Source organism: Tauraco erythrolophus, chromosome 18 (genome assembly GCF_009769465.1).
Source record: "Tauraco erythrolophus isolate bTauEry1 chromosome 18, bTauEry1.pri, whole genome shotgun sequence".
Classification (NCBI taxonomy): domain Eukaryota; kingdom Metazoa; phylum Chordata; class Aves; order Musophagiformes; family Musophagidae; genus Tauraco; species Tauraco erythrolophus.
The window spans coordinates 766,847-778,956 of record NC_141482.1 but is presented as its reverse complement, the minus strand read 5'-3'; the positions used below and the strand labels follow the sequence as shown (position 1 = coordinate 778,956).

The following is a 12,110-nucleotide window of genomic DNA, read 5'->3' as shown; positions in this document are numbered from 1 at the left end:
TGCAAAAAAGCCAGATAAAAAGTCACTGATTTTAAATATATATCCTCTAAACCTAGGAAGCATTCTAATTTTTAGAAAAATCCAAATCTAAAAGTGACAAGCCAACTGTTAGTGGTTTGTGTAGGATTGTCCCTCTTCCCCCACTTTCCTTTGAGTAAAAAAACCATACTGAAGATTTTTCACGAACTGTATCAAAAAGCAAAAGTTTTCCACTTTCATAGCAGCTGCTCACTCTGACAGGTTATCTTAAAAATTTTATGGTTTCAGAGGACCAGAACAATTTATTTCATGTATGGAATGTACCTGTGCATATTGCTGCAATAGCTTTTCCACTGACACCTTCCACTGTATTCACAGAAATGCTCATTCACCCTCCAACTTCTTACCTGGATCATGAAGTCATTTTCTTCTTTTACTTCACAAACACACCGAACAATCTCAAAATCACTTTCTTCAACTTCTTCGTCAGGGTTCGTGGTTACATCAACATCCTGACTGCAGTCATCATCACTCCAGAGCAAGCTATCCATAGATGACTCACTTAGGGTGTCATCCTCTGTACAAAAAGTAGTTGGATAAAATCCCAAGTAATTACAAAAAGGTCAAATAACTCAAAGATTTCATCCTGAGTATGCAGACATACAATTCTAAAAGCTTGAGTTCACCCGTAATTTAAGGAACGTTACAATGTTACTGCATTATGTAGCAAACTTCAATAAACTAAAGGTTAACTAAAGGTTACTACATAATTAAGTTTTATATTCTCATTATTAACTCCTTCAAATATTCCAGGTTAACAGCTTCTGTCATTAAATTGGTTTGAGGTACTGTATATTGACAGTACAAAGTCTCTTTAGACAAGAATAATAAACAAAACAAAATTTATGAATTCAAACAGGATTCATACTGGTTTCTGCAATTTGTATGGACTTGTGACTCATTACTTTAAGTGTAGAGCTCCCAAAAAGACACGGGGGTTATGTCTTAAAGAACCATTCGACCTCACAAAGTAATGTCTTCATTACAGAAACATCCAGAGCCCAACACAGATTTTAATCCTGCTTCAGAAATGATTTTCATTGAGACACCTGCTGAGGACACCTTTATCAACTCGGGGCAGTGCGCTGCTCAAGGTATTCTTTAAGCAAGCTCCCACGCTACTTAAAGCATTAATACATCTCTGTGGAGTGAATCAAAATGCCAAAATCTTTACTGAACATGCTAAATTGAGACGCTTACCTCAATAATACTAATGCAATGTCTATACCTTCCTTGGGGATAGAATGGGAGGGTCAGAGGGAGAAGATAAGGATTTTAATTATTTAGGAAATACTCTAATGAGCTGGATGGAAGTAGAAGGTAAAAATTTTAGTCACTCTTAACTAGGTCATGGTGTCTCACCTATATTTGGTAGAACTATTTTAAATACTTAGCCTCTAAAACAAGACTGCAGAAAAAGAACCACCAGTCTGTGGTATAAACGAGACCTTTTGGAGAAACATCTGCCTTCAAATGTAAGGGGCTGAGAACCCAATGCATTAGTTATTTTTCCTGTTTAAAAGTTTTATGCCACCTATGGGATACAACACTCTTTCCTAAGTACTTTGGAAGGAACACAACAGCCACATTTTTATGAGCTCTGTTTATGAAGTACTATGGAGACACTAATAAATAGTTACCCAAGAGCTTCTCATCATTACAAAGCTCAAAGTCATCATAACCGTGTATCATACTCTGTCTATACAGCTACACACAACCACAGCCAGTGGTCTCTCAAACGCAGTACACATACTCTATAAACTTGCATAGCATCTATTTTTAACTCTGAATGAGTTGTTACTTTGAGGAAACCTTAGGAAATAAATTTAATTACTGAAGTCTGAACATTGTTATTATAGAGTTAATAAGGTGCTGCAAACAAGTGTAAAATGAGTTTGAGTTCTGAAGTGAGGACAACAGTCTTAAGGCTTTCACGAAGACAAAGACCAAGAAAGTCAAAGCAAAAAGTATCAAGCTCTGGCAAACGAACTGGGTTCAACTTCCTCAGGTAGTGGAAACAACACACAGAGTCCTGTGTAAGAATAGCCAAATTTACATCAGGAGCATCAGCTCTCCTGTATATTAGTGCAGCTCACACCTTCCCTGGTAATGAAGGAGAGTCAGCAAACTGTAGAGGAAAGCATCTCACCATTTGTTTTCGATTTTCCTCTGTGCTGTCCAGAGTCAGAGCAGTGCAGCAGCGTGCTTGGGTGGGCAGATGATTTATTTGAAGAAATACATTTTGTGACAACTGATTTTTCAGGAGAAAGTTCCTGTGAAATATCTGTGTTTTCTTCACTGCCAGAGTATTCTGTAAAATTGTAAGTGTTAGTATCAGAAGCCTGTGGTCAGGAAAAGTTGACAGAAGAAAAGACAGCATCATGCAGGCATGTATAATTCACTGAGACAGTTTCCACCTCGATATCCTGGGACTCTAGGACTTCGCTATGCTGCTGAAAGCTTTGCAGGCTTTCTAGAGGCAAGAAAGTTATCATCAGAACCAGAAAAATCCTGTGCACTCAGTCATCCTTCGCTGCTGGCGTAAGTGAGAAGGGCTGAACTGGTTACTCAGACCTAACTGTTCTTCAGGGTGAGCGTGTCTACAAACGCTGCTGCATCACAGGCACTTCTACACACGCGTTGCCAGCTGGAGACCTCTCCCTCACATCCCACTGTTATTCACACGGGCTACACACACGTCCTAATCTCACAGACTACAAAGTGGACAGAAAGTACCTCTTCTCCTATTTTCCTAGTGTATGGAGGGAAGAGGATGTATGGTGGAAAGGAAGAGATCCAACTAGGAACGTGTGGGAGAACACCCAGGACAGCTCCTCTGCGAAGTACCACTCCTCACGCCCTGGACGGCACATAAACCCAGGCTGTCCTGCACTCTCCGGTCAGTTACCAGGGGAAAACCTTCAGCACTCCTGGCCTGAAGAACCACAAGGGCACCATCAAAAAAAGGTATGCAACATTTTAAAAGCCAAGGGCAAACGGACAAGCAGTTTGTGGGTACTACTTGTGCAAATATTGCCTAAGTTTACAAATCATACTTTGCATGTTACCAGTATATTTGAGGGCACCATATAATTATAAACTCACTAAAATTATTTGTTTCAGTACAATTCTGAGTCAGTCTGCCTGTGGTTCTTCCTTCTCCTCTACTCTCTCACGACAGCTTACCCTATTCCTTCATGGCAGCAAACAAAAAGATAAGGTATTTTCTTCCCCACCTCAAGCTCCTCCATAAGGAGTTCCAGTTTAACAAATCATGCATGCCGCACTGAACTGTGCTGCGCTAACGATCTCGGACACCCATCAATGGCGAGAAAGTTACCACGCTTGATCTGCAAACATTTCACTAGAGAAATCTTTCAACCAGTTGCTATTTTCAGAAGAGAAGAATCCAATCACCAAGAACAGCCGGGCCTGCATATGAAGTTCAAAGCGTAAAGTGGCCCAAGGAAAGCGTTCCCAAGCCTCCGTACAGGAAATCAACAGAGAAGGCATGTTCCTGCTACAACCCTGCTAACGTAGGTGGAACGGCATGTTCTGAGACACGACAGAGGGACACAGTGAGTAGAGACTTTAAATCAAGCTTTTACTTCATCCCTTCAGGAGACCAGACATTTATCCTTTATGAAAAACATTTTGGATGTGACAGGTTTAATAGAACTCATTGTCACAGCCTCTGAAATCCCATACTAAGTGAAGATGTAAGAAATAACGAGGTTAACAGCAGAAAAAAGACCCATCAACATTTCCAAACTCCATCATTCACACAGGACTCCCAAAACTAACTCGTATAACTGAGAATATCTGGTACATGAGGTATTTGGTAACAAATCAAAGGGACCTGCACCCCCTTTAAATGGTTAGAACTTGCATCCAAGCACACTTGCCAATGAAAAGCCAGACTTAGACTGACATAACCACTTGTATATCAACCATATCAACTGTTTCCTCTACTGAAGAAAAAAGAGCTTTACCAGGTTTAGTTCTCTTTTTCTTTTTTTTCTTTTTCTTTGACTTGGACCTTCCATAGTCTTTGGATTTTCTTTCTTTGTTCTTCTCATGTTCTTTAACAGCTGAAATTAGACAACATTCTAATTTAATTTTTAAGATGTATACACACTTATTCTACTTATTTACTTTCTTAAAGACCTCCATGGTTTCTTAAGACAATCAGGGCCAGTTCACTGCAAAAAACAACACAAAAACTTATTTGTAAGAATTTCCAGCTCTCATGATTAGAACGCTCTGGTTTAAGTTCTAATTTGGTTGTCCCACAACAAAATTACAATAGCATATGGGAGAAATCAACTCTACACCAATGTCCATTTACTGCTTACACGCTTCAGAGATTATTAATAAAGAAAATCCCGGGGGATTTGTTATATCCATTTTCTAAATCATGGCTGAACATTTCAGTAGCATTATGACAGGAGTCTGACGAGAACAAAACCACAAGCGTCTAAACTCTAGTACACTTCCTCAGTGAAATATTGTGTTTTCATTGAAAATGGAGTAACAACTGGTTCAGTTGGCTTCAACTGCTATTCTCCATCATGCTTTTGTGAGAATGAAAAAAACACCATAATTTTTGAATGATTGGGTGATATCTTTCAATCAAGTCCATCCTTAAAGCACGCTTCCAGAGCACTTGCTGTGAAATGTAACCCCAGTGCAAGGTAACGTGCACAAACCCTTGCTTTCTATATCCTAGCATTTGTTTACAACTCCTGTCTTTCAGATTCAGGTCTCCACAGCAGAATTTCTAGGTACTCATACAGTTCCTTAAGTAAACTATCCTGACTCAGCCAAGACTATACATGCAACCATAAAATCTGCTATGGAAGGATGCCTTGCATCTCAAAAGGGCTCTGCTCTTGGAGTGCTTGGCTGATTAAGCCACTCACCATCGTATTTAGAAATCTATCTTAATTTCTGACTCCTGATATCAGAATAAGCCCCTAAAGACACTCTATACTGTATCAAATCTTCATTTGAGAACCCTAGCTGGTCTGTAACCACTTGTGAAGCCAACAGCAGCATCAGTGTACTATGTTAACCTCTGCCCTACGTGCTAACAGTAGACTCCCCAAGTCACAGTCTAAGGCTACGGATTACGTACAAACAGCTCACTCAAAACCTGGAAATCTGTCACGTTTTACCAGCTATGATGAGCATGCAGGTGACACACCCATTAGCTCCTCCTCATGACAGTCTTCATCTCTGTATCTCCCCATTCTCTTAGTCCTTGAACATCTCCTGCTACTCTGCTGCTCAAGTTCCTCTTTTGGCTGGCAGCACAATGGGCAAACTTCACCCCTCCTCCATTACCATTTGTTGAGGGAGGTAAAAAAAAAAACGGAGAAAGAGGTTCCTACTTAAGTCTCAGCACAGAGCTTCCAACTTCCTTCTTACTTTCCTTTGTCCTCATCTCCTAGTCCTCCAATCATCAGGATCCTCAGGGCATCATTTCCTTCTCCCTGCTCATATACAGGGATGCAAATATGTTCTGCTATTTTATTCTTCTATAAAGGTAAAGAGATGATAACTGAGGTCAACATAGGTAGGAAAATTTTGCATCTTTTCACTTGGAAATTGAAATTGGCATGTCAGATCATCTGATTTGTTTTCAGATATCTGAGAGTGCAGAGTATGCTACTTCAGTCGCTATCAACATATCTGTGATAAATATGACAAAAAACTGTCACTTCATTCCACACATTTTCCCCTTGAGCTTGCCAGTATGTCTTAAAAATCTGAAAAAATCCAAGATTTGCAAGTTTCTGTATACAGCTGTCTTAACTGTACAACACGGTTAATGCTGGACTGTTTTTTCCTAAAAAAAGAAAAGCCTGCAAAGAACAAATATTGTAAGAGGGACTTTCCAAAGACCCTGTACTGAAGAACCTTTTTGCCTCAAGTTGTTTCTCGTAAGCACTTGTAAGTCTACTGAATTCTCACTGAAAAAAGACCAGATAAGGAGGCTACATCTAGCTTAGGCGCATCCTCACAGATTCATGTGATCAAAGAGGAAGGTAAACTGCCTTCTATGAGTTTAAAAATTCATCACACAACCACCACATTTTTAAAAAGGACTGTCTGGCAAAATCACCACAGACAAACTAAGTCCTCTCAATTTCCTTCAACAGCAGAGAGACTAATGAGGACCACGACGAGTACCCAGTCGCATTCTCCACTACCCCTGTGGAAGTCTACTCTAACCTCTCTGTGCCACACTCTCAAATAAGGAATGTCCTACCGAGTCAGCCCAAGGATGAAAACACCAACGGATCTCACTCAGACCTTCCTACAAGGGAAGGCAGCAAAGGGGCCCAGGAACCAACAGAGGTGGCAAGTACTGACTGACTAGAACAATTCCATGACAGGCAGGTAAGGTGACCTTCTCCAGACTGTCTCCAGAACAAAGCTCACCTGTTAGAGACAGAACAGCCTAAGCATGGGTTTTTTGTGTTTTCCTCATCACTGTGACTCAAATTCTCACCACATATCTGAAGGAAAGTGGTGATGGAGTAAATCTGGAAGTATGCTAAATATTATTTTTATATATTGCAATATTTTAAAAGATGTATTATTTAAATATAATAATATATATTATATAGCATTATATTTTATGTAAGAAAAATATAATATTTTTATATGCATATGTATTTATATACGGGGGGTGTGTATGCACACACACACTTCGCCCACTTTATGGCTGTTACTCACCTGTATTATAGTAGATTCCAGTACAAACAGTGTTTACACTATACCACTGAACAGTCAAAAGTTGTGAAGTAAAGTTGTTCAGAGATGTTTAGTAGCAAGGAATGTTGACTACCAGAAGGAGTCAAATACTATTTTTAAAAAACTACAAAAGAAGAAATCAGGTCACTCTGCCCCTCCTCCTCTTTTTTTTTTCTGCTTTATTAAGTTTAGGCATCTCAACAAGTTCAGAATTACTTAAAATATTTAATGATTTGGATGACCAAGAGTTTAACAGAATTAAGACACATGTATGAAACAAGCAAAAAATAAGAATCTTTTCATGCCCTTAAATACTTCAGTACTTTTTACATCTTAAAAATATCGCACGCTGACTGGGAAGATTAATCCCCAATGTATACAGCAAGAAAAGTTATAAAATTCCCTGTATTGATTCTTCATTTGAAACTACTGGAAAGAAAACCCCACTTACACTTTATACTACACATTCATAAAAAACTAAACTCTCTAAAAGAAGATATACAGACTACCTTCTGTCAATGTTATCAGTTCCTTACAATGCTTACAACTTTTCCAAAACTTTTCCAAGTTTAACTTTTTCATGTTAAACTAAAAAGGCCGTACCATTTTCAACTCTTCCTTTTTCTTGAGGCTTCCGCAGCGATCTCGCTATGTGGTTCTTGGTTTGATTTCTAACAGAATGTCGGAGACTATTTAATGCACTTACAGGAGTTGAAGTTCTTCTCTTTTCTATTTTTTCGTCTCTATATGGGGTATTCCTTAGGGCTATGTGTAGAGGAGCATCTACAAAGAGAATAAAGACGAAGTCCAAGCTTTAAGTACTTTCAAAATGTAGGTCTACTTCACCAGCAGCTGCTCTGCCAGTCCATGTGGAGTGTTTCTGATCAGAACTCAACTCCCAATCCTAGCAACTTGGCCACGGAAAAGCTTTTCAAGAGAAGCAGATTTAAAGGCTAACACCTGTAATGCTTTTGTTGGTTTGTTTGGTTTGTTTTTGATTTTTTTTTTTTTCAAAAAAAGAAACAGTGGACGCAAATGCATTCCCCAAAGTTCCGTTCTTCCAGAAATACTGCTGCCTTGAAGAAAGATGGAAAGAGAAACCATTTGGCAGAGATGTGGGTTAGGGAATTTTTATTATTAGAGAGAAAAGAAAAGGAGCCCTGTTAGAAGAACCACAACCTGTTCTCAGAAGCCTGCTTTGTAACGAGATACACAGAAGCAGCACAGAGAAGCTTCGCACACCCAAGGACAGGCCGATTGAAAGTACATTCCACTGAAGCAACAGTGTTTCACCTGAGTGAGATGTAAGAACTCAGGAACGCTATCTAAAACTGACAGCATCATGAAATCAGCCCTGGCTTCATCTGGGATTCCGTTTACTATTGAAGTCAATCAGTTCTCACCTTCCTGACTACAGCTAGCAACTCCTAATGAAAGACTCCAGGCACTGAAAAAGAGAAACAGAGCTGATAAAAGCTAAGGCTACATGGCATGTAGGACAGCCAGACTAAACGAGACAAGCACATTGCCATTTCGGAGTATGACATCAAGTATGTTGGTCAAGAAGACACAGTAGCCATGGTGAGAGCTTGCTGACCTTCATCAAGACTGTCCAGTTCTATCATCATAAGTTTCTCAAAAGTTCAGTGGATATGAAAGGCAATTTACTTCTTGTCTGAAGACTTACATGCTTCACTTGGACACTTCTAAGTAACTGTGAGCAGTACCTGAAAAGGCCTGAAAACTGAACGAAAAGAGTCCAAGAGAACATACTCAGGAGAAGAAACAAGATCAAGCACCCTGCCCTGACCAACATTTCAAGTTGAAGCTACGACAAGGCACAGTAAGAAATGTCTTTACAGAGCATTCAGAATCAAGTAGATCTCTTCAAGCAAAAGAAACTCCAAGATACAGAAATCTGACAGTCATCAGATGACTTTTCCCCTGGTCCTCTCACTCTGAAGTTGCATTAAAACTTGAAGGGGAAAAACAGATAAAGAGTCATTCGTAACTCTCTGTAACCAAGTGGTTACAGAGCAGTCACAACAGAAGACAGAAATCAGACCACCCCAAATCTCCACACAAGACTGTCTCCTCAAGGTACCTTTTGTCCAGCCAGGCAACTCACTGTTACCTTTCCCTGGGTGCTTATCTACCTCAAGAGCTGCAAGACTGTACAAAATAACATCCTTTGTCCACAAAGAATTACCAAAACCAGAAGATTGTCCTTGATGACATACCACAGTGTGCAAAAGTGTCAAAAATCAGAAAATAGTCCTTGATAAGATACTGCAGTATGTGTATGGCCTTCCGTTATCAACAGGGCTGAACTTACATTCTCTTGCAGGAATAAGTATAAAGAGGGTGGGTTTTGCTGTTGGTTTCTGTTGTTGTTTGTGCGGTTTTGTGTTTTTTTTGTGTGTGTTTTGTGGTTATTGTTTGTTTGTTTAAGTACAGGTCTATTGTTGTAGGACTTCTTGCTAACAGAATTTGCTTATCCGAGGACTTCCACGATTAGTGGCTTGAACAAGACATCACCAGTTGAGACAGACGAAACTTTTTCCATGGTACATGGTAGTTGAAAAATAAGATTAAGGTACTTCATAACCTGTTTGGGAACACCAGTGTCCTAACAAACTTTCTGAAATGTAAACTGTTTGAAGCAGCACAGGGTAAGAAGCCATGTAAATATCATTCTGCATTAAGTTCCAAAAATAATTACAGAACATCACCTCGGGGAAGGCCAAAATTACAACAGAAATACCTATACAAACCAGACAACCTTTAATCAGGCCTCCTGACCTTTCCCCCCCCCTCCCAACAGCTCAACTCAATTTCACGAATTAACATTTGAAAAAACCCACGGTCACCTTGGTCCCACCAGCCTAAGGCGTCCGGGCTTCCTATGAGCTGAAATCTGTGCACATGGTCTCTTGGTGGAACAAAACTGTATTTTGAGTCCATTAAGTTTTTTAGCTTTGTAAGACTGAAGTTTAAGGAGATTTTTGCCAAGAATATGTCATATCTTCTATGACATAGGAAGGTTAATACATTTCTGTAAGATTTTTCAGCCACCAGTAACACTATGCTGGGGGAGTTCAACGGTACTCAGGCATACACTGGATGTAATTTTCTTTAGTAACTGACAAAAAAATAGTTGTCAACCAATACGTTAAGTTTTGAAACACCTTTTGTTCCATTGATAGAAAAGTTTAGAGGGTCTGTGAGATCTTTGAGCACTCAAATATATTTTAGGAGTTGAGACTAAATCTGAGAAGATGAGATTAAAAAAACTGGAAAGTCACCCCAAACTTTGGCGAAAGTAAACGTTAAAACTCATGCCATGAGGAACCAAACCTGTAAGCCTTCTATGTTTAGCGTCCTGTTTCCTCTCAACACAACATTTTCAAGCATAATTTGGACAGGTCAATTTATAAAATCACCCCCAAAAGAATAAAGAGCAATTATTTACCCTAACAACTGCAACCAAGAACGTGTATTTAGGTATATGCGTTTAGAACTTGCACATTCCCCCAGTTCAGCCCTTCTGCTCCAGCAGCACCTGCTGAGTGTGCCATGGGCTTTCACCCTTCCAACTCCCTGAGCCAAGCTTCACCCTCCAGAAGGGTTTACTCCTCTGCTTCTCCCCAGTCACAGGAACTCCGAATTTGCAGTCTCAGTAAAGGCCAACACACAGCACACAATACACTGTTTACATGGACATCTCCAACTTTTTACATGGACACCTCCAACTTTTGTTAGCGCTGTAACTAACTTCTCTTGTGAGTCACCCCTCCCTGTAAGCACTCCACTGAGCCCTGCAGCAGCAAGATAACTGCACTGTGGTCTGTAGTGAGCAGCAGGACCATGCTCAGAGAGACTCCTGTTAGGAAGTGCACAGGAGACTCCTATGCGTTTCCTAAAGCTGTCTATCCAGGTCTCACAAAGACACCTGCACTTGTCTTAGAGACATCCCGAGGCATCTAAACTACAGCATCCCACACCTTCCTGATGATGCTCAACAAACTGATATCAAAACAGGTATTAGTACCCTTCAATACCTCTATGATCCAATATCATTAATCATCGCTAGAATTATACAATTCTCTGCAAACAGACCATCAAAGCCCTGCTGACATCCAGGGCAGTGAACAGTTTCACTGTTCTTCAACAGTGATGTTGGAATTAAATACCAGCAGATTAATTTCCAGCTCTGATGACACTACCGTTAACAGGAGATATGTTTATAAAAAAACAGAGATGAAGAGGCTGGCTGATGAACTGCCCAGTCTTCCGCAGAGTTCTTTCAGGAGGGAGAAGTATCCTCTTCCACACAAAGAGGTGGTCCAGAAGCCACGAAGGATCTTAGAAACTGACAAATGCGGATCTGAGATATGACACCACCTCAACCACGCAGAGGCCACAAGGACAGAGCCTTAAGAAACATTGTACGTAGCATGTCAAGATTCAGTGACAGATTAGGCAACAGCTTTCTGCCTGATGGAACATAAAAGATGTCAGACCTCAGCAAACACAGTTCAGCCTTTCCAGAAAGCAGAAACTGAATTCTCTCAAGTGTTACGAATCAAATAACATTCACCATCCACAGCTACGACATCATTTGCTGAGAACATCCATTGATACTTTCAAGAACGGAAAGCCCACAAAACGTCCTGGCTTACAGCTGAAGTATCTCACACAGTCTTCCTCCCCAGCCCGAACGCAGCATCTCAAGGTAAGCCACAAAGCCCATCAGCAGTTCTGCAGAACACGGAGGGTGTTAATGCAGATCTTCACCTACTCCCATGCGTTTGTAGGTCACCCACGCACACTCCACTGCTTAGCCAAGAGGCATCCATCAGCCAGTATCAGAGGAAACGGGAACCCCCGAAGGATCACCCTGAAAGGCCCTAAGCCACATGCCAGAGGTTCACATGGTAGCAGCTACCAGCTGACAGCTGGATGCCCTATATGTTTAATCTGTCAAAGCAAGTTTGCCAACCTGTTCCCTACGCAGGCAGTTAGGATCTTGTCAGCAACGTGAGTAACAACGAGACCCCTTTTTTCTTTACATGTATTCCTGGCATTAAGACACAATATGTCATGTTAATGCACAAGCAACCAACTTTGAGCGGGCAGAATTTTCCGACAATGAGGTCACATACAAAAATTTAAACCTACTGACAAAATGCATGTTTTTCTCTTGAAGTACCTCTTATGGACTCCTCAGTAGGAACAGATTTTCTACAGTCTCTGAACTGCAAAGTCACAGGTCTGTTGCTTTCTTTTCTTCCTTGTGGCAAGGAGCA

At 40.4% G+C, this 12,110-nt stretch overlaps 1 protein-coding gene across 4 annotated transcripts in view; it reads right to left on the bottom strand.

Moving 5' to 3' along the window:
- PHF20 (PHD finger protein 20) overlaps nt 1–12,110 on the bottom strand; it is a 68,645-nt gene that overhangs the window by 14,957 nt on the left and 41,578 nt on the right. For 2 of the 4 annotated variants that reach the window (XM_086622674.1, XM_086622676.1), the window contains 4 exons: nt 7,405–7,584; nt 4,032–4,130; nt 2,189–2,350; nt 387–556 (listed from right to left, as the gene is read on the bottom strand). In XM_086622674.1, coding sequence (XP_086478800.1) covers nt 387–556; nt 2,189–2,350; nt 4,032–4,130; nt 7,405–7,584 — 611 coding nt within the window. The remainder of the gene's footprint in view (nt 1–386; nt 557–2,188; nt 2,351–4,031; nt 4,131–7,404; nt 7,585–12,110) is intronic. The other 2 variants (XM_086622675.1, XM_086622677.1) reach the window with 1 other exon arrangement.